Consider the following 25,439-nt stretch of genomic DNA (forward strand, 5'->3'; position numbering starts at 1 on the left):
GGATCCTGGCACATAGCAGGTGCTTAATCCACATAGCACTTTACCCTTCTGCTCAGCCCATCCCCAAGCAAGCTGTGAGCTCCTTCAGGGGCAGTGTCTGGCTGGCACACCTACCTAGCACCAGGTGGGACCCAGAACTCCATGACCTTTCCACAGTTGAGTTTTCCCTTTTCCCAGATGCAGGGAGTGCTGGCTGAATGGCTCACAGGGGGCTCCCTCTCTGGGAATTGCCTTTGGCCAAGACAGAAGCCTCAGCCAAGGTTGTGCAGCTCCTGGGTGCAGCCTGGTCCACACAGTGATGCAAAGGCCCAGCTCCCCACCTCATTCAGGACAACTTCTAAAGCCTTCCCAGCCTTAGAGCTCTCCGTGGGATTGGCTGCACATAACCAGCTTCTCTGTCTGCCCAGTCCCGCATCTCTCACCTCGCACAGATGCTGATGCCAAGAGCCCTTCTCAGTAAAAACCTCCCGAAAGTAACTGTGTCTATGAAGCTCTTTCTGGGGGAATGTGACCTAAGACAATGGGTAGCTAAGTTTTCTTGCAAAAAAAAATCCATCGGTGCTAATGGGTTTTCCCATTAGTGAGCAGATTGTAGGAGCCCCCTCTCGGCCCATGTGGCATCTTTGCTGATGAGACAAGGGCAACCCTTCCAATTAGTCTGTTGAGGAAATGATGTAATTAGATTGTAAGTCTACCTTAAATGGGCACCTTTATGTCATGCACAACTTGTGCAACCATATCTGGCAGCCCTACCCAGAAATTCCTGAGCTAGGAGCAGCTTCTTTCCTCCCACCTCCATTGACTGTGGAGGCTGGGGTAGGAAAGAGTTTCAGCAGCAGCCCTTCTAGGCAGCCCTTCTAGACAGTTGCTCTCTGTGAAGCCCAGGGTGGGAATTGAGGATCATTTCACACAGTGGGGACTGTAGTCCTGGTCTTGTTTTTCCGAGGCTCCCTGAATCTCCCTAGGGAATGATATCTCTGCATCCCTTGCCCCATCTGGGGTCAGTCCACCTATGTGTGTGCTGCCCTGGCCAGAGTGGACACTTGCCAGGAGGTCACCTCGGCAGGAGAGTGGGGATGGCAGTGCTACAGCCAGGCGGGTGGTGTCTCCACCCCTCACCCCCACTTCTTCCCCTTCAGACTCCCCAGGGCACAGCTGAGCTGAGCACAGTGCTGAACCAGGCCCCCAGACCCTCACGAAAGCTGTGAGAGCCCCAGAAAACACAAGACCAGGACTATAGTCCCCACTGTGTGAAATGATCCTCAATCCCCACCCTGGGCTTCACAGAGAGCAACTGTCTAGAAGGGGTGCCTAGAAGGGCTGCTGCTGAAGCTCCCTCCTACCCCAGCCTCCCCAGTCTGCTTGAGATTCTCTCCCTCTCCCTCGCCCTTCCCCTGCCCTCTCTCTCTCTCTTAATAAAATAAATAAATCTTTTTTAAAAAATATTTTATTTATTTATTCACGAAAGACCCAGAGGGAAAGAGAGAGGCAGAGACACAGGCAGAGGGAGAAGCAGGCTCCATGCAGGGAGCCTGACGCAAGACTCGATCCCGGGACTCCAGGATCACGCCCTGGGCCGAAGGCAGTGCTAAACCACTGAGCCGCCCAGGGATCCCTAAAATAAATAAATCTTTAAAAAAGTTTCTAAGTACAGTTGTCCTTTGAACTATGTGGAGTTAGGGGTGCTGACACCCACCCAGTCGAAAATCCACATATAGCTTGTGACTCCCCCAAAATTTAACTCCTAATAGCTTATGGCTGGCTGGAAGCCTTACTGATAATATACAGTTATCAAACATACAGTTAACATACAGTTCATTAACACACACTTTGTATGTTGTATGTACTATATTCTGTATTCTTACAATAATGTAAGCTAGAGAAACGAAAATGTTAAGATAATCATAAGGAAGATAAAATATATTTACAGTGCTTACTGAATTTATTGGGAAAAAATCCACATTTAAGTGGACCCACACAGTTCAAACCCATGGTATTCAAGGGCCAACTGTATATAGTTTGTCAAATAATAAAAAGAGGCATGCTGTAGAGAAAAATAAAGAAAGGAAGGGGCTGTGTGGAAGGCAGGCAAGTTTAAATTAGGGTGGTAGAGGAGGCCTTCCCAAGGTGACATTTGGGCAAAGACCTGAAGGAGGTGAGGAAGGAGGGTAGAGGGAACAGCCAGTGCAAAGGCCCTGAGGCTGGAAGGAGCACAGCGAGATCAAGGATCAGCAGGGGACCAGCAGTGGCTGGAGGGGTGTGATGGAGGGATGGCACAAGAAGAAGTCAGAAATCACGGGGACCAGATCACAAAAGAACTCATCATTCCCTGAGGACCCCAACTTTTACTCAGGGTGAGATGGAGTCACGGGAGGAAGGTTCTGAAGGTCCCTATGCTCATGCATTCTACTCTTCTGTTTTCATTCTCTCACTTTCATTCCTTTGGCAAACACAAATTAAGCTCCTGCTACGTTTCAGGCCCCTTCAGGGCCCTAGGAATATGGAGGTAGGGAAAAAACCAAACCTGGCCCATGTACGTGTTTGGTGCCTTACAAGCTGCTTAATGCCACCAGGAGAGCCAGATGTCCAGGAGACTCCCATTGTGTGGAATGGGAAACTGAGGCTTCCAGTGACTGGGGGTATTGCGCGGAAGACAACACAGCTGGGTGTTGCAGGCAGAGGGAACCCAAGCCAGCCCTCCCACCAGGAGCATCCCCCTCTGCCAGGCTGGAGGTATGTACTTCCCCCCAGCAGGCGGCTCACTCAGGGCGGGGACTGGACAGCAGGGGGCCGGGGGGTGGGGGAGACTCACAGCCGATGGTGATGCCCAGCTCCACGCCACGTCTCTTGGGCAGCTTCACATGGAAGGTGCCGCTGCTCGGGATGACAGACTCTGCATGCAAACACACATGCATCCACGTAAGACCCAAGGGAGGAGACATAGGGAGTCCCAGCCTCCCACCCAATCCAGGCCAGCTGGGAGAGATTGCAAGAAGTCACTGTCACAACCCCATCCTGCTTCTTCCACCTGACAGAGAAGGAAACTGAGGCAGGGTGAGCTGACATTTGTCCAAGACAACCAATCTGATCAGAGCAGACTGGGGGCTGGTGCCAGACCTCATGACTGCCAGCCCAGGGCTTCCCCATAGCCAAACCGAATGCAGTTCAGATCCAGCAACAGCTTACTGAGCACCTACTATGTGCCAGGCTTCAGCTGGATGTTTCCACATGACTGACCTCATCTAACCCAACTGATAACCACTGTAGTAGAGGAACTCTAGTCATTATTTCACAGTTGGGGAAACTGAGGATGGGTGGTGGAAGGGAATGTCCTGTCCAAAGTCACAGAATGTCCAAAGCACAGGACCAGAATTCCAACCTGAGTTTGTGTCTGGGGTTCTTTGCCTAAGCCCTGCAGAGGGGCATGGAATATTTTCAGCCCCCCTCTGCCTTCCCTGAGGTCCTGTTTCAGCACAAAAATCCCTCATCAACCTTCATGCTGGAGTGTGGGGTTCCTGCCTCCCAGGCCAGGGCCTTCCTTGCCACCGCTGGGGCTCTGGCACATGCTACAAATGCTCTGGGAGGAGGACACCAGGTGGGGAGCTGGGGAGGGGGGGTGGGTGGTGGTGGAAGAGCACGTGCCCCAGGGAGGAGCATAGGGTCCCACAGCGTAAGGAGGAAGGTAGGGGCACTCACTCACCTGCCACATCAAACTCGACCTCCAACACGACCTTGTGGGCCAGCGCCGCGTCCCGCAGCAGCTGGTTGGCTTCCTCCATCGTCCCATCCTCGGTGGCAATACCGTTGATGGACAGGACCCGATCCCCCACCTGCAGCAACCCACACCTGAACCCCGGGCAGCCCCACAGAGAGAATAAGCTCCGTTACCACCACGGCGACTCCTGGGCACAGGAATGCCATGTGTGGGCAGGCTTGGGGGGGTGGTGACTCCACAGCTCTGCCCTGTGTGGGCTACAGAGCCTCAGGCAAATTACCATATGACTCTGGCTAAGGGAGTGACCTCGCTGGGCCTCAGTTTCCCTATCTGTCCAAAGGGGATGACGCCGTGCCTTATGAGATTTGTCTATAGAGGACTCTGCCTTCAGACAGACAGGGGTTCAAGTCCTGGGTCATTCATGAGCTGTGTGACCCTGGGCAAATGAATCAGCTTTCTCTGCACCCCAGTTTCCTCATCTGTAAAATGGGGCTGATGATGGAGTGGATGAGATGCTTAAGTGAGATACCCTTGTGAAGCCAGGCTTGGTTGTGACTTAGTTTCTCTGGCTGGCTGTGAGAGTGGCAGGCCCCATGGGGCTGGGGCAGCTGGCTCACCTCTCTGCTGGGCTGTCAGGTTCAATGAAGCGTACGAGGGGAGGTGAAGACAGGGTCTCGGTGGCAAAGATGCCGCCCTGGAGCTGGAGGCCAAAGCCGCTGAGGGGGTCTCCGCAGAGCACGACCTCCGTGGTCTCTGTGTGCACGATCTGTCCCCCTGGCCCCACCGTGCTGGAGGCCAGTGACACTGCAGGACAGGCCGGTACAGCTCTCAGGGAGGCAGTCCCCGAGGGCCCTTCCTGCCAGAATCAACCCATCCCTAGGCTCAAGGACCTGAAGTCAGAGGGGCAAGCGAGGGGGAGCCCTGCCTTGCCCTGAGGTGGGCACAGTCACAGCATATTGAGCAGAGCTCTCCCCATCCGTACTGTGGGTGATTCCCACCCAGCAGGGCTGTGACAAGGATTAGAAGCCAGCTCCTGGGACCGCCACACTGTAAAACAGATGTTGTGAGGGTTGTGCTGTTACATGATCTTAGCTTTGTTACAATGCTATTATAATACCACACTATAGATTATGTTATTTTTGGTGACAGTTTTATTGAGATACAATTCATCTATCATAATGTTCACCAATTTAAGGTGTACAATCTCATCATCTCAAAAAGAAACCCTGTTCCCTTTAGCTGTTGCCCCAAATCCTCCCATGTCTCCCGGCCCTAAGCAACCACTAACTTATTTTCTTCTGTATAGATTTGCCTCTTCTGGACAATCCATATAAATGCAATCCTATGATATGTGATCTTTTGTGTCTGGCTTCTTTCACTAAGCTTGATGTTTTCAAGGTTTATACTGTAGCACGTATCTGGAATTTGCTCCTCTTTATGGCTAAATAATATCCCATTATATGAATACACCACATTTTGTTTATGCGTTCATCTCTTGATGGACTTCTGGGTTGTTTCCACCTTTTGGCGAAAATGAATAATGCTGCTAGGAATATTTATGCATAACTTTTTGGGTGAACATGACATATGTTTTCATTTTTCCTGGTCATATACCTAGATATGGAATTGCTGGGTTGTATGAAAACTTCATATCTATTTGATATTGTGTTACTTAATATATCCTGTTTTATATTCCATATATAAAATATATTTGTGTTAATATGGATATTAGATATTTATTAAATATAATTTATTATTGTATGTAATCCTATTACTAATTCTGTTATACTATTCTGTCTTTATTACTATTTTGTTATATTTTATATTATGCATTATGATACATAATACACTGTTGCATATGTTGTTACTATATTTATATTTATTATATTTTCACAGTTACATCCCTAATGATAAGAATGGTGCCTGATACATAGAAGGTGTTCAATTTTTAGTTAATTAATTTTTTTTAGTTAATTAATTGTTATCATCAATAATAATAATGATAACATTTTATTAGTCATCCAACCTAGTAAAGGGACAGATAAGTGGTCCCAAGAGCCCCCAGCCTCCACATGCCCCCACCAGTGAATAGCATTTCTGAATCTTTTCACTTACAGACTCCCGGCTTTGGTGTTTGACAAAAGTGGTTGGTAAAGGCATATTTTACCTCTCATCCCTTTTCACCTTGGCTTCCAGGAAGCTCAAAACCTTATTTCAGGTGCCAGGTGATTTGTACTCCTCTTTTCCCTCAGCTGGCTCAATTCCAAATGGCCTAGTTTGACCTTTCATCCTTCCTGGAGGCCTCTGCAACTCACAGGGCAGGAGGCTGGAGAAACTTTCTACATCAGCAAAGGAAGGGCTTTTCCTAGGAAAGACTTCAAAATTCTTGGCATCCTTGTGACTTTTGCTACATGTCTCCTGCATTATCATTCACTACTATTTGTCTTTTTACTTTTTCAAATACTTAAATACCTTCATTTCAACAAGGAACTAATAGTGATCATAAATAAAGAGAAATGCCTATAAATCAAAGGGAAGAAGAAGTATCTGTATGGGTATATATATGTGTGTAGATAGACAGATAGATCTTTTTTTATTGGAGTTCAATTTGCCAACATATGTGTGCATATATATAGTGAAAATTATTACATCTTGGATGGCTAGACTCAGGCCTACGTATCCTTGTCTTAGGGGAAATTAAAAAATGTCAGAGAAGCAGTAAAGACACAGCTATACCACACTGAGACTTTCTCCCTGAATGGATCAAAATGAATTAAAGAATGAAAGAAAATGAAGTGGAGGTACTGTGAGAATTTTGTGCACATCTGAAAAGGTATGCTTTCCTCGAGACACTTTGCCATCATCTGCTGAGAATTTTCCATAATCAAATACAAGACTAAAATGTACCAAGTGACTGGCACCCATCAGGTGGGACCTTGTGCAACCCGCCCAGCCATCCATGGCAGCCTGGGGTACCACTCATGCTATTTAGTGACCCTACACATAGACCAAAGACCCTGTGCCCAACACCCCATCCTCTGGCAAATCTCTCAGCCATACAGGCAGCCCAAAGAGGAGGGAAGAGATCACGGCTTACTTACATGAGCTCTTGTGTTCCCTTCTTCGCTGCCGCCTCCGCCCCATTGTGGTCCGAGGGCTCATGGGGTGGGACCCACGGGGAAGGGTGCTGGGGTTGGTGCAGGGAAACGCATGATTCATGGTCGGCGAAGAAAAGGGAGTCGAGGACAAGGCTGGGGAGATGAGAGCACAGCCCCGTGAACCCTGGAAGGGCCCTCCACTCTGCTGCACAAGTGGATGCCAGGGAACCCCACCGCAGAGAGACACTGGACGCCTTCCCCCTTTCACCTCAAGCACTGGCGTGTGAACCTCAGGCAGGTCTCTCCCGCTCTGGCCCTCAAAGATCACAGGGTTTCACAGACATGGTGAAACCCAGCTGCTAGGGAGGGGGGGCCCATCTCATCACTAATGTGCTAGGTAACGCCGGGCAGACCTCCTAATTGCTCGGAGTCTTGGTTTCCTCCCCTATGAAACATGCACAAGCCACGGTGAGGTGGACACATTACATCGGCTCTGGTCCTGGCCGGCAGGTGTGGCCCACGTGGGCGTCCTGCAGTGGCCGGGCCGGGGGCTGTGACAGGAGAGCACACAGGGGTCCCAGCGGTGTGGCTGCTCACTCCTCTGCACCTTCACTGCGACCCAAGGGAGAGGAGAGAGAGGTGCAGGCGTTAGAGATTCAGCATGTCTGGACTCACTGTGCCCTCCCTCCCCTGGAGGCCAAGTTCCCATCTGCAAGATGAAGTGTGCAAAGCAGGACCACACAGCTTGAGTTTCCCCCAGGCCAAGCCAAGCCAGGCATTCAGATTCTGCTCGTGTGTCCGGGAAGCCCACTAAGTGCCTGGCACGATGCTCAGTGCTCAGCCAAGCAGCAGCAGGGATGGGAGGGAAAGCAGCCCCATGAGAACCGGCCCATCAGCTTTGAGCAGTGCAGTTGGCAGATGGCATCGGGCCCCTGAACCTCCAGGAGCTGCTGTGGTGCTGTGGCCTGGGCAGCCTTGGCCAGGGGCCGAGCTGCCACACAGGGTATGGGTGGGGGGCACTACGGTTTGGCCATTTCTGCCTCATGCTGGGCTCTCAGGAGCAACCTATGCTCCAGGGCCCCTGGTGGGCTGGCCGGGGTTTGCTCAGAGCCTCACTGCAGACAGGCTGCTCTGGCCTCCTTCCCTCCAAACTTTCATAGGGTTTACCCCCAGATGAATTCTTTGCACTCCTTCTCTGTCTGCTTCCCACAGGTCCCCAGAGTTTCTGCCTCCCTGACCTGCCCCATCTGATCCTCCAAACCACCTGCCATATAACACCTCTTCCCAGACTGCCCCAGGTCCTGTCGTGGCTCTTCCTTCTGCGGGGTTTTCGGGGACCAGCCTGGTGCAAGGTATCCATGGATGGATGAGCGAGAACCCAGCTATCTCAGCACACTGACTCCGCCCGCTGTGCAGCACCTCCAACTCGGGAGCCAGCGGCCAGGTCCTTGAGATAAGCCATGTGGCCCCTCTGTGCCTCATTGTCATTATCTGTATAATGGGACTAAGAGAGCGGCTGCCTTCTAGGATAATGGGAAGGATCTGAAAGTGTTTAACATGTAGGGTGTGCTTAGAGCTGTGCCTGGCACCTAGCTGAGGCCCAGTATAATGAAGGCCAGGAGGACCGTGAGCAGCCCTCGTAAGGCACTGTGCTTTTCTGAGCCTCAGCGCCTCAGGCCCCTGTGTAAAGTGGGCGAACAGCAATACCGACCTCACAAACTTGTCACAAGGATGATAAAGGGGACCCACAGGAAGCCCCCTCACCGAGCCCGGCCCACGGCAGGTGCTCCGTGAATGGTTTTCAAGAATGAGTCACTCCAGTTCCCACCCCAAAGCCTCCTGTAGCAGGCCCTGGCTGTGGCTTGATGGGGCCTGTGCAGACCCTAGTGGCTTGAAAACAAAACCTAGCTCCTTCTGCTCTCACCCCCACCCCAACCCCTGCCACTGTGTCCAAGTGTCAGCAAGAGATGGGTCCGCACAGAGCTGCAGAGAAGGACCCTCCCCAAGGCCTTTCTCCTCACATTTTATTTGAGGGATTTCTTTCTCTCCAAGATGATCAATTAGGCTTGCAAAGGATGGGGTGGGCCGACTCCATTCTTGCCCACACCAACACACTATGTCCTGAGGGCTAGAATTCACAGCCTGACCACCCAGCCCACAGCCCTGGGCTGTGCTTGTCCTTTATCTCTTTTGACCTCTCCCAAGTTGTGCTCCTCCCATTTAGAGATGAGGCATCCGAGGCTCAGAGATAGATGGAAAGCACCTGTGCAGCCAGGGCAGTGCTGGCATTTGTACCCAAAGCCCAAGGTTTGGAATGCTGGAGGCACTTCCAGGCTCTGAGATGAAAGCTGCATCCTTGTGGCCACCTCCCCGGGTTGGGCTCTGCCCTCTGGTCTCTTAGACCTCCTGCTTCCTCTGCTCTCGGGCTGCCTAGCACCCCACTGTGGGACACCCCAACTCCTTAAAAGGTGGGGGGTCTCTAGGTCCTCCCGACTGACTGGCTGCCTCCTCTGGACCTGCTGAGAACCCCAGAGCTGACCCCCAGATCTAAGTTCTGAGTGGCACAGATCACAGAAGGACTGTCCTCTCCCTTGGGATAGCCCTTATGCTTCTATGAATGCAAAGAGCGATGGAACCAGCTTTGGGGCATCCATGCCAGCAGACTGTCAACTCAAACATTCAGGTTGTTTCTCTGCCCGCCCTCAGCTCCTGCGCTTGGCAATCTGAGGTTCTCAATAGCAATGGACATTTGTTCCAGTAAATTTTAGCTTGCCCGGGGCTCTGGTGCTGGGCCTCTGGGACTTTGTGCACCTCTCCCCATCAGCCCTCAGGTCTGGGTCCTGAGACCCTCCAAGGAGACCCACCTGCCTCTGAGGGTTTCAGGGGCCGCCGACTGTGGGGGGCGGGCAGGATCTCCAGCCGCACTGTCTCCGACACGTTGGCCAGGAGCTTGGTGGCTTCAAGCAGCGAGCAGTGTTCCGTGCTGGTGCCGTCGATGGACAAGATGTGGTCTCCAGCATGCAGGGCCCCACTCCTAGCCAGGCAGGAGAGGGAAGGGGGAGGCTGGTCCAGCCAGAGGGAGCTCTGGGCCACCTTCCCCCCCTGTATCCCTGCCCACCACGGTGGCAGCACCCAGTTGTGCCTCACCTGTCCACCACACTGGCCGGCTTGATGCGGTCAATGGTGATGACTGGCTTGTTCCGGTGGGAGCCAGTGCTCAGTGAGATCCCCAGAGCTGACCCAGGCGTCTTGGTTATCTCCACTATCAAAGGCCCTGAAGCATTGGCCACCGTATCTGGCAAGCGGAAGGCAAGAAGAGTTTGAAATGCAAATACTGAGCTTGCCTCCAGCCTCAGTCTGCTATCTCCATGCAATCTTCACTCTTAGGGAAGGATTACTGCACCCGAGGGGTTCAGTTCTGAGGGGCTCTGACTCCAGGGCTCTGCTGGATGACACTAACATGCTCACATTTGTGGGGAGCCTGCAGTTTGCCGGCACCAAGCTGCGAGTTCATTACCACCTTTCTGCACTCAGAAAACGGCATCCCCAGGAACCCACCCTGTGGCTTGAAAACAAAACCTAGCTCCTTCTGCTCTCACCCCCACCCCAACCCCTGCCACTGTGTCCAAGTGTCAGCAAATCAGACCAAATATATTTTCGTCGTATTTCCTGAATGTGATCCTTCTATGCTTCCTCGGCAACCAGCCTGGTTGAGCCGTGATCACGTTCCTCTCCTCCAGCCTTTCCCATCTCTCCCTGATTTTTTTTTTCTAGCACCACTTACTGCCATCCCATACCCTCTGTATTGGTTTTATTCTGCTTACTGTCCGTCTCTGCCCACCAGAAGGTGAGCTCCATGAGAACAGACACCTCGTCTGTATTGTTCTTACCTGGATACCCAGGGCCTCCAACAAGATAAAACAGTGTTTATTGCTCAGAGAGGCTCAGAGGGGCTGTGTGACTGGCCTTTGCTGTGGTAAGGATCTGTGTCCACTACCCACTCCCTCAACCCCAGGCCCTCTTCCTGACCCGACCCTAGTTCTCAGGCCCCCAGCTCACCTGGGATGGCCACATCGTACTCCACCTGGAAGAGTGCCTCATGGCTGCACTGCCGCAGCGTGGCCAGGGCAGTGGCATGGCTGGCCCCGTGCAGCGGGATCCCATCAACACTGAGCAGCCTGTCGCCCACCTTCAATGAGCCCTCCCTGCAGGGAAGGGCCCGGTCAGCCAGGCTGGCCCCGTGCAAGCACTGGGCACAGCCCTGCCGAGAAGCCGCTGAGAACAGTGACGTCCCAGGGGACAGATGGGGGCAAGCAGTGAGTGACGGAGAAAGGGACAGAACAGTGAGTGAGGGAATGAATGCATGAGGGTGTCTATGGGTAAGCAGCTAAATAAATGAAGTGGGCATGTAAAGACAGCTGGGGCCAGATCGGACATCGCCCACCCTGCTTGGTGCTTAATAAAGTCATAGGACCGGCTCAATCGTAGGATGTCTGAGCGGGGGTGCCCTGCGGAGACAGGAGACAGCCGAGGCCCAGAAAGGACACCAGCCCTGCCAGGGCCACACAGCGTCGGGGGTGGGGCGGTCTGGAGGCCTCCTGAGGGCCCTTTTCACTGCCCTCTCTCTGCTTTCTCAGCAGGGATTCTGGCCTGGTGACAAATGCACCTGGGGAAGGAATTCGGCAGGGGCCCCGGGAGAAGGGCCTGAGCAAGCAGGGGGTTCACCTCAGTTTGGGTCAAATCCCCACCCTGGAATGCTTGCTCCAACAGGTGGCCAAAGCTATTCTGGGAGGTTCTATGAATAGCTCGTCACAGGGCCCTGTCCCAAGAACGGGTTCAGACTTCTGACAAGGCTGTTCCAGGCTTCTCTTAAAATGGCCAAGAATCTCCCATGGGGGAGGTGAGGGGGTCGGGTGCTGGGAACGGGACATGTTTCTCTCCCACGTTCTCTCCTCCTGGGCCTGCCCGCCTGACCCTTCTGGGCTGTGCCCAGGCAGCACTGGGCAGGGGGGCACAGCCAAGACTCCAGAGGCTGTGTTACAGAGGCCACGGTGGCGCTGCTTGTCGTGCCCCAAAACCACTCACAGCAACTCCCAGGAGCTGCAGTATCAGAGCCCTTCCACAAACGGGGGCACCAAAGCGAGGGAAGGAAAGAACAATGCCAAGGCTTGCTTCCCTCCCCACCCCTGAGACAGTAGGACGTCATGGAGGAAAGAGCTCAGGGTCTCTCTTGTTTGGGATTGAGGCCTGGCTCTACCAAGAATGACTCTGGAGTGAGGGGGGGTCCTCTCTCTGGGCCTCAGTTTGCTCATCTGGCGAATGGGCACAATGGCTTCTGGTCTGCCTTCTTCACAGAGGAAGCTGGGGGTAGTCAGGGCAGGGAAAGACTGCTCGGTTTCTTCTGGCTCAGGCTCACCTATCAGCAGGGCCGCCAGGCCGGACGTAGGTCAGGACGAGTGGGCGGGTCTTGTGTATATCCTCATGGGCACCCCCTGAACAGAATTCAACAAGAGATGGCAGTCATCTACCTACTCTTTCCCTGATACCTAGAGGCCCTGACTCAGCCCCTAAGAGGCTCTCTTAATTAAATCTGTGGAGGACCTGTCCTTGCTATTCACAGGCCCTCTTATAAGATAACCAACTGTAAATCCCCACAGAATGGGACAAAAAGTAGGGACATAATCGAAATCCCCTCTCTCTTAAATGGTTTGCTTCCCATCCTATGACCTAATTCTATTTCCCTTTTTTGCCCTGGTTCCTAGGAAGCTCCAAACTTTGTTCTCAATCTCACTCCCAGCAATCATGTGCCCTTCATTGCTTGTGAAATTTTTCCATTTAACATTTGACTTAATGGTCCTGGGCTCTTTTTTTTTTTTTTTAAGATTTTATTTATTTATTTATGAGAGACATAGAGAGAGAGGCAGAGACACAGGCAGAGGGAGAAGCTGGCTCTCTGCAAGGAGCCCGATGCAGAACTTGATCCCAGGACCCGGGATCACAACCTGAGCCAAAGGCAGGTGCTCAACCACTGAGCCACCCAACCCATTCTGGTCCTGGGTTCTTTAAAGTCAGAAGCAAAAATCTATCTATCTATCTATCTATCTATCTATCTATCTATCTATCCATAAATCCATATAATCTCACTAAAGCAAATCAGAACACACATGTAATTAGCATTAGCCTCCTTCCCAAACCCCTTGGCCCCAAGTGCGACTCTTACACTGACCTCTGAGGACAAAGCCAAAGCTATTGCCCTCCTTGTACAGGGAGACGTCCACTGTCTTTGTGATGATCCCTGGGTTGTTCTCAGGGGCTGGGGAGAAATGGAGGGCTCCTTTGAGTCCCTCAGTCACATCACCAAGCCACAGACATCACCAAAGCTCATTCTGGTAGAGCTGGGTGACCAGTCACAGAGATTACAGGGAGGGTAAACTCCCCCACCCCTGCCCATTTATAGGTAGGAGAAGTAAGACTTCAAAGGACCCGCCTCCCCAGTACTTAATCCCCCACTTAGAGGCCTGCCCACCTCACACAGAGACCGTGACAGAGCTCAGACTGTCCATGGCTATGGGCTCAGGCCAAGGTTGAATTCTAGTTATTCAAATCTTAAGACTTTAGACCAACTTTGAAAATTCAGAGCTAGGCTAAACCCTAGGCCACTGCACTCAGTGCAGGCTGGTAGGGGGGAGAGAGCAGTGGGGCAGGGAACAATTTCTTTAGCCAACATTCCCAAAACTTGCTCCCCTCAAGGAAGAGCATCTGGACACTAAATATACAACATGACACTGGGTGACAAGCAGGGCCCCGCCACCTCCTGGTAACAGCATACTGCAGTTGCAGGCAAAGTCTCTAGGTACGCCGTAGATGTTTGTGGCCAATCTTCAGGTCCCACCCACCAAGGTCCCCAGCTGGCATGTGCAGGTGGGGAGACAGCTGTGTCTACCCACAACTAAGGCAGTGGATAAAGATCCCTGTCCAAGGGCACCCACCGGGCGGGGGCAGCTCATACTCCACCTCCAGCACCACGCGCTCGCCCACATTCTTGAGCAGGGTGATGATCTCATCATGGCGGAGCCTGGTCAGATGGATCCCGTTCACTGACCGAATATAGTCGCCCACGTTCAGCAGGTCACTCCTGGGAGCAAGGAGGCCAGAGCACATGCATGGCGATGGGTGCCAGCATTCACACCACTCTTCTGTTGAATCCTTATGATCTCTGAGTCCCCATTTTACAGATGGGAAGCTGTGGCTCAGAGAGGTCAGACATTGTCCAGGGTCACAAAGCGAGTAAATAAGAGAGCACAGATTCTAACCTAGGCCTGTCTGACACTCAGGCCCGGCATTTTCCCCTGCTGGGTGTTGCCCTCCTGATGAAGGCTCTAACCACCCCCGAGGAGCCTGCAGCATGGCCGGATCATCTCTCCCTTTGCTATTTCCTACTGCACTCACCCTGGCTTCTCACCACCAGCCTTCCATTCTGTTCAACTGGACACTTACCAGCACCTGCCCAGAGGCCCAGAGAGGCTAACCCCTAGGTCTTATGGAACTCATGGTCCAAGGGAGCCACAGAGGTAAGATGACAGGAAAATCTAGAACGACGCGTCCAGAAGCGGCATGTAGGACCATGTGAGCAGAGCAGGGCAGCTGCCTCGCCCTGGGATGGAGACCTCCCAGAGGCAGTGTGGAGGGATGAATAGGAGTCTGCCAGTGAGGAACATGCCTTTCAAGACCGTAACTGCACGTGCAAAGGCCTGGAGGGGCTGGCAAGAGTGGGATGCTGTGGCCAACTCAGCCCATTGTGTTAAGGGGAAGAGAAGAATCACAGCCCCCACAGAGGCTTCCCTCTGAGAAGCACTTGGGTGCTCCTAAAAACACCTGCCTGATTGCTTTGCCTACAGCCTCGGCACATTCTCCACTGGCCCCTGCCCCCCTCCTACTGCCCCACCAAGCCTGCTCCTCACCTGGCAGCAAGCCCCCCTGGTCTCAGGTTGGAGACCCTGGGCTTGCCATCCTTGTCCGTGCCGCCTGAGATGGTCAGGCCCAGTGTGCTGCCTTCCTTCTTGTTCAGCTCCACCATGGTGACCCCGCGGAACTCCTCTGTCAACAGATGGGGGGGCGGTGAGCAGGCAGCAGGGGGCAATTCTGGGCCCCCCAACAGAAGTAGACCAACACTTGGTAAACAGGGTAAGATCATCTCCTTTATACACAAGTTAGGTGGCTGGTCTAAGGTCACAGAGGGAACTAGCGGCAGCCAATGCCATCTGACCCCGACTCCAAGCTCTCTGTGCCTCCAGGATGGACAAAAAGGAAGGAGAGGAGGCTCATTACCTGGAATGCTCTGTCTGCGGCATGCCAGGGCCATATCGGTCCCTCCTGCATCCTTGCCTCCTTTGGAGTAAGGCCCATCGTCTGCAGGCAAGAAAGAGAAAAAGCCCTGAGATCCACTTTCGTTTCCAGGCAGGAGAACACTTTCTGCCTTGGGAACCATCTCCTTTGAGGATGTGGCCTGAAAAAGAGGCTCCTTCCTGGGAGCCTGGGTCCCAGCTCCACCTAGGTCTCCGCTGGAGCATCCTCGTGGCTTCTTCTCTCAAGGGAGGCTCCATCTCTGCTCTTGGGCTGAAAAACCTTCTTCTAACACCGATTACATACAGGGACCTTCTCAGACATTCTGTGGTTAACCATCTCCACAATGTATATTATTCCACTGTACAGATAAAGGAGCCAAGGATCCCAGTAGCACAATGGCCACACAGCTGGAAGTTGTGCAATTTGGATTACAATGAGGGTCTGTGGACTCCACCACCCAGGCCTGTGCTTGCACATCTGCTGGGACGGGCAGCTCTCTCACATACAGGCACCACTGCACATGTGAGACCGGGCCAACCATGAGCAAACTCAATCTTGAATGGCTCCAATCCATGCTTCTTCATGAGGACTGTGCTTTATCTTTTACAATTCATATTCTCAGATATTCTAGGCAGCGAGAAATACATCTGTCTCCTTTAGCTTTAATTCTAGAAGACACTCTCCTATTAGTTCTTCAACTGTTGTTTCCTTCCCCTCTCTCTTATGAAATGCCTAATAGATATTCCTTGGGACTTTCCATTTTCATAGGTTTCAAACGTAAGGAAAAGAGAATAGTGCAACGCAGAGGTTCTCAAAGTATGGTCCCTAGACCAGCAGTACCAGCATCACCTGGGCACTTGTCAGAAAGGCAAATTCTTGGGCCCCCCCTAGGACGGGGTAAATTAGAAACTTTAAAGGTGGGGCCCAGTACTCTGCATGTGTGGTGTTTTAGTATCTTGTCCTAACTTGTATTTTCATCTATTTTTTAAAAATCTTACAGACATTATTCGTGGTGTGCTTCTCTCTGGGTTTTGGGAAATATGTCCTGACCACCACCACAATCAAGATTTAGGACATTTCCATCGCCTCCCAAATTGTCTCTTGCTGCCTCTCTGTAGCCAGTCCCTGCCTCACCCCCAGCCCCCAACTACCACTGATCTGTTTTCTATGTCATTTTGGTTTCCCTAGAATGCCATATAAATAGAATCATACAGTATGTGGGCTTTGGCGTCTAGTATCTTTTACTTAGCATCACCATTTGAGATTCACTCATGTTTTTTCATGGATTAGTAGTCTGTTTCTCTTTATTGCTGACTGGTGTTCCACTGCAGGGATGTACTGTTTGCTTAGCCATTCACCTGTTGAAAGACATTTCCACTCTCTCCAGTTTGGGGTGATGTCACAGGAAGCCATAATAAGTATCTGCACACAGGTTTTTGTTTGAACAGAACATTTCATTCCACCTGGGTAAATATCCAGGAACAGGATGCTGGATCATATGGTAAGGATGAGGTTAACTTTTTAAGAGACTGCCAAACTGGCTCTCAAAGTGGTCACTATTTTGTATGTACACCAGTAATGTAAGAGGGATTCAGCTGCTTCATGTTCTCCCCAGCATTTGGCAACGTTAGGATTTTTCTTTTCTTTTTTTAAATTTTAGTCATTCTAATAGATATGTAGAAGTTTCTCATTATGTTTTTTTTAAAGATTTGTTTAAAAAAATTTTATTTATTCATGAGAGACACACAGAGAGAGGCAGAGACCAGGCAGGGGAAGGAGCAGGCCCCTGTAGGGAGCCCTATACAGGACTTGATCCCAGGACCCCCAGCATCACACCCTGAGTGGAAGGCAGATGTTCAATATTAAGGGAGCCACCCAGGTGTTTTTTTTTTTTTTTTTTTTTTTAAAGTAGACTCTATACCCAGCATGGGGCTAGAACTCGCAACCCCAAGATCAAGAGTCACACACTCCACTGACTGAGCTAGCCAGGCGTCCCTCTTACTGCAGTTTCAAATGTGCACTTGGCTAATGACTAAGGTCGTAAACTTCTTTTTGCTATCCATATATATCTTCCTTGCTGAAGTGTCTATCCAAAGCTTTTGTCCATTTTTAAGTTGGGTTGTTTTCTTGATGTCAAATTTTTATATATTCTGGATAGAAGTCCTTTCATGGGCAAAGATCTTGTCCATCTTTCATTAAATATATTCCTAGATATTTGAAGTGTTTTAATGCTATTATAAATTGGATCATTTTTCAAATTTAATTTTCTAATCATTTGTTGCTGGTATATGATAATACAGTTGATTTTGTATTCTGACCTTTAAAACCCTGGTATTAATTCTAATTAATAGTTAATCTGTAGTTTCTTTGGGATTTTCTGTCATCTGTGAAAAATGACAATTTTGTTTCTTACTTTCGAAACCTCAAACCTTTTCTTTATTTGCCTTTTTGCACTGGCCAGACACCAGTACAAAACTGATAGAAGTGGTTATTGAGACCACGCTTATCTCCTCTCCAGCTCACCCTCTTAATTTCCTGTGAGTTCATGTGTACATCTCAAAGGACTTTGAAGCTGGAAGGTTTCAGGTTACCTGCTCTGTGATAATGCCAGAGCCCTGTCTCCCCTCAGCAACCCCTTGTTTTAGGCACTGTGCATATTCTGCATTTTCCTCTATGCCCTGACAGGTGAGGGGAAGGGGGCTCATGCATCATGCACCAACCAACCACACTCTCCCCTTATATCTCATTCGCTTCTCACAGTGGCCCTGGGAGGAGGTAGGTGCTACCATCACTTCCACTTGGCAGAGGAGAAAACTTGTGATTCAGAGGACCAAGGTCCTTGGCAAAGGCAACTTCTGCAAAAAGCCAGGACCCGACCACAGGACCCTTGCCCACACCACTCCATTTCCAGTTTTCCCGGACCAGGTTATTTTTTTTTTTTTCCACACTCCTTCTCCAAGTCCTTTCTCAGCACCAGATTGAGCTGGGAAAGACAAGTGACAAACCATCAGGCTGGCAGGCTCTCCTGTGCTGCCCCCAGGGGGCCACCCCTCCCAGCACCAGGTATGCCCCATGGGCTTCCACAGCTTCCGCAGGCCTCACTTGAGCCTGCACAAGCCCCTGCCTGCTCTTGAAGAAGAGCCCTCCTGCTGTCCTCATCCCTGCAGCTCCAGCCTGGCCCCATGTTAAAAGGATGGGCTCAGGGTGCAGCCCCACATAAGTGCAGACCCTGGCTCAGCTATTCACCACTAGGGAGAGGAACGCCACTCCTCTCCCTAAGCCTTTGGCTATGGCAAGACCTAACTCATAGGACCCGTCTTCCCTCCTCTGTGGAGGCATGAGGAAGCAGGGTTGGAGAGGAATCAGTCTTGGCAAGGGATAGAAGCTGAGTATCCCATCCCAACCAGGTCCTTTTCATGTGGGAGAGGATCAGATTAGGGTTTGGGGGGCGGGGTGGTGGTGGTGGGGGGGGCATCAGGCTGAGTCAAGGTTAGGGCTCAGCTTGAGGTCAGGGTCAGGGCTCAGTCAGAATCAGGGATAGGGTTCAAACTACAGCAGGTTTCTCAACCTCTGCACTATTGACATGTTTTTTTCTTTTCCTAGGTAATTCCACATGGTGGGCGGGCTCTCTTCAGCACTGTAGAGGGTTAGCAGCGTCCCTGCCCTCTAACCACTAGATGACAGTAACAGCCCACCCCATCATGACAACCAAAATTGACTCCAGACATGGTCAAGTGTCCCCCAGGGGTGCAGTACTGCCCCCCATTGAAAATCACTGCTCTAGGGTCAGGGTGGGGCTCAGGCTGGGACTGGGTTGGGTTCAGCATAAGGTCAGGGCAATGGCTCAGCCAAGATCTCAGGAAGGTGAGACCCTTCCCCACCTGCAGCTCTAACCACTGAGAAACTACCCAGCTTCCCCACCACTCTGCTTCTCCAGACCAAGGCTAGGCTGCCTTTGCTTGCCAGAAGGTAGTAAATAACAAATCAGACAGCAGTTAAGCCCAGAATCATTTCCAGAGCCCCTGAAGTTGGGCCCCCACCTCATCCCCCAGGTCCCTTGTTCACACCAGCCACCACCAATTCAGGCAACACACCATTAAGTATAATGCCTCCCATTACGGTTCCCTAATTTGCACTTCATTTAGATTCAACAAGATGTTTCTGAGCTAATAAAATTAAAAAGACTGGGTTCTATCAACTACGTGACAGTGAACATCTCTGGTATTTCATGTGGGCCATTCTGGAATTAAAACCTGCCCTGTCCCCTGCAAACAAGGTTCTACCACTGGAAAATCCCTCTCTCCTGGGCTGTCCTGGGAAAACCAGAGGTAAGCTTGCTGGCTCCAGGTTTGAGCCTGGGGATGGGGGAAGGAGGGAGATTGTCCTGTAAGGAGAGGACAAGAAAGTAGCGGTCAAGTTCACCAAACTCAGAGCACTAGGATCCCAAAGAATGGAGCATGAAACAACAGTGGGTTATAGGGTTTGGAGCACAGATAATTAAAAACAAAAGATCTGGAAACCTAGATTGAGGAATGGTGAGATCCCCAAACGCTGGATTCTGAAGCAAAGACTGTAGGATGTCGGCTCTGAGAGGACCCATGTCCAGGGGTGTCTCTGGGGTATCCTCCACGTTTGTCTTCTACACTGCCTCTCCTCCCTTTCTACACCCCAACATTCAGATTTTGCTCCACTGAAGTAAACAGTGCCAAATTGGGCCGCAATTACCTCCTTTGGGTCAGAGGTGTCAGGTCTGCTCGTCTCAACACTGAGTGACCCCAACACCCTCCTTTCTACAATTTTTTGTTGAAAGGCTTTGGGCTTCAGGCTATAAGCATTTCTTTTCCTGGCTGTCAGGCAGGCCTGACTTTATGCTGCAAATCAAAATTCACACAACCATGTGCAGACAAAGAGTGAGTGGGCAATAAATGGGGACTTGAGAGACTCTTCTCGAGAGAAGGCATGTGCATTTTAGTGTGTGACTCTGATGATCTCTCCTGGAGACTGAAGCCACTCAGGACAGCTAATTGCTAGATAAGAGGCTTCTGGATATCCAAGACCCCCCTCCCATATTCAGGAAGGCACCCATGAGGAATATTTATATGATAGCTACAATGTTTGCTGATGCTTGTTCAGCAACAGTGGCCCACTCTCATGAGCATCCCAGGGAGGCAGGAAACTGAGGCAGCATTCAAACCCAGAATCAAGGCGGGGCCAGAATTTCCAATTGGCTGTGCGACCTGAGTCTCTATCTCTCCATCCATAGAATGGGGATGTATCCCTCCACTGCCGCTCCAGCCAGCCCAGGCTTGAGAATTTGAGGGAATTATTTTATTTATAGAAAACCTCACGGGGGTTCAGATCCCGGTCCTCCTCCCTCGCAGAACCTGCTCCCTCTCTCCTGCTCTGTCTCCTTTTTGTTCTGGGACTTGGTAATTACATGCTTAGAGATGAAGGCTTTTCAAAAACATCTTTCCCACCAATTTTCAGCTGGAAACGTGCATAAAAACAGGGATATTTTTATCCGCGTGTTTCTTTTTTTCCGTCTCCTCCTTCCAGCAATGGGCAATTATGAGCTTTTGCTTTCAGTCAATCCGTCCTGTAAGGACTCGCTTCAGAGGGAAATGCATTTCCACAGCGATGCCAGCCTGGCCCGGCAGTTGCACAGTTGCAGGCCGGCCGAGTCGGGGGAGCAGGAGGAGCGCGGCAGTGCAGGGAACGGAGTGTACACCTGGCCCCGGCCGCGGGGGGGGGGGGGGGGGGGGGGGGTCTTGTTCTTTTTTATTTTCTTCCTCTTGAAAGCTTTGCTAATTTGCCTTCATTATCCCGTCTCTCTGGGGCCCCAGGGAGCTATTGAGCTCTGACAAAGGGAAAAGGAAGTCTGCCCCCGGCCAGGCTGCCTTTGCCAGGACCCCCCCCCCCCCCCCCCCCCCCCCCCCGCCTCAGCTAGAAAGGGGCGCAGGAGGGCGGGGCCTGGGGCGGGGCTGGGGGCGGGGGTGGGGCCGCAGACTCCGCCGTGACTGAGCCTGGTCCAAGCATCCGAGGCGTTCAGCATCCGAGGGGGGCTCCTGAGAAAACGAATGTCCTGAAGCTCCACTGGAGGCGAACAGGAGGCTGCACCACAGCCAGCCACCAGCAGGGCCAGCCCGGCCCGTGGAGGAGGAGATGGGGGCTCCTGGGTCCAGGCCTCACCACTGCACCCAGGGCCCCACTGCCAACTCTCAGGAGCAGCAGCTGCTCGCAGTCCCAGCACCCCACCAAGGGATCTGCTAGTCCCAGCTCGCTTGTTCCCACCTCGGCCGGCATTGCTGGTACAGCGCTAAAGGAAGGATGGACCTTGGAGTTCGGCCAACTTCAGATTCTGATTCTAAACCTTGCTGCCACCAGCGAGGGATCTGGGACAAGTCACCTCCTCTCTGAGCCTCAGGCTTCTCCTCTGCGCCGGTGTGGGTGCTGGGGCCCACCTCCTGGGTTGGTGTGAGGAATCAGTGAGATGATAGGGTGTACAGAGAAACCCTGAAACACAGGAGTTCTCCCCCTGCTCCTGTCACTGACCTTGTTACAAAGGTTTTCACAAATTAACAATGGTAACAACTCCTTCTTATTGAGTGCTGGGTATTGTGCTAGGTGCTTCGTAAGCATTGTCTCGTTGAATCCTCACTACCTCCTGCGATGCTATGATCATTATTCCCATTTTACAGAGGGGGGAAACTGAGGCATACAGAGGTTAACTGACTTCCAGTGGTAAGGAGCAGGGTCGACATTTGAACCCAAGCCCTGTTCTATGAACTTTAAGATGATTACCACTTTATCCTCACAATACTCCTATGTGGTGGGTGCCATGATCATCTTCGTGTGATAGATGAGGAAACAAGCACAGAGAGGTCAAGGGAACTGCCCAGCATCACACGGCTCCTTCCTAAGTGGCAGAGCCATGGGGCCCCCTCCCAGCCTCCTCCACCCACCCCATGACAGTCCTGGGGAGACTCGGCCACTCTGATCCAGGCAGCCCAGCTCCTTTGGGCACTACCCACAGAAGGATGCCCCAGCAGCCGTCGCAGGCTAGCCCGGGACAAATAACTGGATGGAGATACATCGGGTACAAGCTGACCTCGGAGTGATAGCCCAGATCCCCCGCAGCTGACAAGTCTCCCCAGAGGCCAGCCTCCCACGGAAAGAGAAGCAGGGAAAGATCAACTTGGCAAACAGGATGACCCCTCCTTCTGTTCAATGCACGTTTTTAAGGGAAATATACCAAGAGATTTATACCAAGAAATATACCAAGAGATTAAAAAAGTAGATGCCCAATTCACTTGCTGCCAAAGATTGAGAAAAAAGAGCATAAAAAAAGGAGCGCCAGGCCCACACTTTATATGCACTTACTCATTTAACTCTCCTGAGAGCATCAGGATGGAGGCTCACTGACTTCCTCATTTGACAGATGAGGAGACTGAGGCCCAGAGAGGTCACTCAGCTGGTGAGCTGCTGAGGAAGGGCTAGGGTCCAGGTCTTTCTGGCCTCCCAGCAGGCCACAACCTTACCCCTCGGCTGCATGCTCTCCCTGTAAACACAAGGCTAACAGACCCCAATGGAGTGGCACCTGGGCGCCAGCCTCCAGGAGGCCCCAGGTTAGGACTCGAACACCCAGAGACTGGGCACAGCAGAGTACCAGGGGCCATAAGCATGACCTGGAGAGGGTGCCCACCCCACAATCCCCTTTCCATGAGGTGTGTAGGACCCCCAGCCCTGGACCCTGAAGCCACACTCAAGCTGACATCCTTACCACAGCCATAGGGCTGTAGTGGCCCCGACACCATAGGAGATGAGGGTGCAGGCTCAAGTCAGGCTTTGGCCTTCTGCCTCTTCTGGGCCTGGGCTCTCTAGGGCAATGAAAAGATTCAATTCACTCTGTGAAGAATAAAAGCAAAAGTTCTCACCACAATTGACAGGCCCTTGGCCTCTCTGACTTCACCTCCTAATATTCTTCCCTTCACCAGCTCCACTCCAATTCCCTGGTCTTCCCACTGTTCCACACACCAGACTTGTGCCCACCCCAGGGCCTTTGCACTGGCTATTCCCTCTGCCCAGAATGCTCTTCCCCAGTCATTCACAAAACACCCTCCCTTACCTCCTTCAGGAATTTGTGGAAATGTCACCTTCTCAGGAAGGTCTTCCCCAATCAGCCTATTGCCTGCTCCCTACCACCCAACTCCAGCACCTCTCATTCCCTCCTTCTGTGCTTTACTTTTTTTCCTGCACTCAACACCATTTAACAGAACTCACTTTTTAAAAAACATAGTAATCTCATTTACTATCCACCTCTGCCTACTAGGATTTCAGCTCCAGAGAGCTGGGTTTTGTCTGTCTGTTCACTGCTGTGCCCAGCATGGAAAGCATGGCATACAGTAAGCGTTCAGTAAATCATCTGGAATTTGGTTCCCACTTACAGAGTAGGAGAATGGGAACCAAAGAGTTGGAATGAGTTTTTGAAGGTCACAGAATCAGGAAGAGCAGAAAGCCAGGATGCACAGCTGGGCCTCCCTGGTTCCACACTGTGGCCTCTGTGGCCGAGAGCCTGGGGTTTCCCCTTGGCCAAAGCCCCTGCCGCGGAGTAGGAAGTCAGGCCTGCTTGACAACCCAGGCAGGCATGGTGAGAGCCCCTCAGAGGAGTGGGTGGCCCAGGCCACAGCAGAAGGACTCCCCCCCTCCTCCACTCCCACGACAGACATACACACCCTGCCTGGGCACTCCTAGGCCCTGGCTGGGTGGCCAGTGCTCACTGAGGCCCAGTAGGCCCTGGGAACAAAGACAACTTTGTGGCAGGGAGTCAGGGTAAACACTGAGGGGCTGGGGAGGTGGGGCTTCTGGCCAAAATCTGTATTCAGGTCCACTGTGCCCCCAACCCTGGTCACATCCTTTGCCGCAGTGGCTTAGGGTTAGTGGGTGGTGAACAAGACTGGACTATGTAGGCAGGAGTCCACCGGGGCCAGAGAAAGGGGACCAAGCAGTGGGTTCCACAGACCCCCTATCCCAAGCCTGGCTCTCACTGAGGAGCTCTGCCAGTGGCCTGACTTCCCAGGGCCTCAACCTTCCCTGCAAAATGCGGAGGGTGTATGGAGTAGTCACCTGTTGGCTATCCTTGTCCCCTGCTCCTGGGAGGCCACATGACCGGGCCTGGCTGGTCAATCAGAGGCCAAGTGATTGGTCAGGGGTGAGTGTGTGGTCCAAGCTGGACCACCAAGAGGCGGCCCTGGGATGTTTGCTGTGAACTAAGAAACAGATTCTCTTTCCTTAGGCGTGACTGACCTGGTTGACCTTAAGTTCAAAGGTTATAGGGCTCTCTGGGCACCTCAAGGAAAGGAAAGAGTCTGCCTGACAATGAAGCTTGCCTAAAGAAAAGCAGAAACCCAGAATCCTAATGATGTTAACTGAGTACCTGGATCCCACTGAGCCTAAGCTCCACCTTTGGACTTCTCCAAAAAAAAAAAAAGCTCCCGTGCTGACATCAACTGTAGCGGGTGTAATCGTGAGGTTCTGTGGCCTGAGGAGGAGACTAAGGTGAGGACTGCAGTGGTGAGGTGAGGGTAGGGGTCAAGTAAGTCAAGTAAATCAACAGAGAGAAAAAAACCAAGGAGATCAAGAAGGGCCTTGAATGCCAAGATAAAGAGCTGTGATCAGATTTGAGTATTAGCAAGCTCCCTTCCAGGGCAGTATGGGGAGGTGGGGTGGAGGCTAGAAGGCTGAGGAAGAGACTGGAGCAAAGGTCCAGGCAGGCAATGCTGAGGCCTGAGCCCAGGTGAACACGGCCACAGGCCCATGGGGTGAGGGAAAACACCTCCCTGGCAGTGCTCCAGGAAGTCCCTAGGGCACTACTGCCCTTGTGGCTCTGACCACTGCTGGACAAGGTCACCCCCTCACCTGGACCTCAAGTCAGAGAGGACAGATATACCCAGGCCAGGAAGGCAGTGCCTCAGTTATAGAGTAGTCCCGAGGAGGGAACAGAGGCAGACCACATGGGGTCAAATCCCAGCTTTGCTACTTCTGGCTGTGTGGCCTTGGGCAAGTCGCTTAACACCTCCATGCCTCAATTTTCCCAGCTGTGAAATGGAGAGAAGAATAGTACCAAACTCACAGTATTGTAAAAATTAAATGAGAAAATACACAGAAAGAGCTTAGAACAGAGCCTGGCACGAGGTTAGTCTCAGCAGCTGTCAGCTACTATTATTCATGTTATTATCTAGAGGCCTGGGGGTGACCCGGTCTGTGCCCCTGGCCATGGGTAA

The 25,439-nt window shown here is 51.8% G+C and overlaps 1 protein-coding gene across 26 annotated transcripts in view; it reads right to left on the reverse strand.

The window, feature by feature from the left end:
• The window catches only part of GRIP2 (glutamate receptor interacting protein 2), a 135,082-nt gene that overhangs the window by 16,026 nt on the left and 93,617 nt on the right, over positions 1 to 25,439 (reverse strand). For 8 of the 26 annotated variants that reach the window (XR_011994303.1, XR_011994304.1, XR_011994305.1 and 5 more), the window contains exons 2-14: positions 15,142 to 15,222; positions 14,775 to 14,910; positions 13,803 to 14,056; positions 13,040 to 13,126; positions 12,230 to 12,305; positions 10,873 to 11,018; positions 9,961 to 10,108; positions 9,678 to 9,847; positions 7,300 to 7,425; positions 6,817 to 6,966; positions 4,333 to 4,519; positions 3,701 to 3,846; positions 2,813 to 2,893 (exon numbers count right to left, since the gene is read on the reverse strand). Coding sequence is in view for 20 of the 26 variants with exons in the window: in XM_072720230.1 (XP_072576331.1) it covers positions 2,813 to 2,893; positions 3,701 to 3,846; positions 4,333 to 4,519; positions 6,817 to 6,966; positions 7,300 to 7,425; positions 9,678 to 9,847; positions 9,961 to 10,108; positions 10,873 to 11,018; positions 12,230 to 12,305; positions 13,040 to 13,126; positions 13,803 to 14,056; positions 14,775 to 14,910; positions 15,142 to 15,222 (1,788 nt within the window). In the remaining 6 variants the exon portion in view is untranslated. Of the gene's footprint in view, positions 1 to 2,812; positions 2,894 to 3,700; positions 3,847 to 4,332; positions 4,520 to 6,816; positions 6,967 to 7,299; positions 7,426 to 9,677; positions 9,848 to 9,960; positions 10,109 to 10,872; positions 11,019 to 12,229; positions 12,306 to 13,039; positions 13,127 to 13,802; positions 14,057 to 14,774; positions 14,911 to 15,141; positions 15,223 to 22,939; positions 23,065 to 25,439 lie in introns of those variants that run through there. The other 18 variants (XR_011994306.1, XR_011994307.1, XR_011994308.1 and 15 more) reach the window with 9 other exon arrangements.

This window comes from Vulpes vulpes, chromosome 9 (assembly GCF_048418805.1).
Source record: "Vulpes vulpes isolate BD-2025 chromosome 9, VulVul3, whole genome shotgun sequence".
NCBI classification, from domain to species: domain Eukaryota; kingdom Metazoa; phylum Chordata; class Mammalia; order Carnivora; family Canidae; genus Vulpes; species Vulpes vulpes.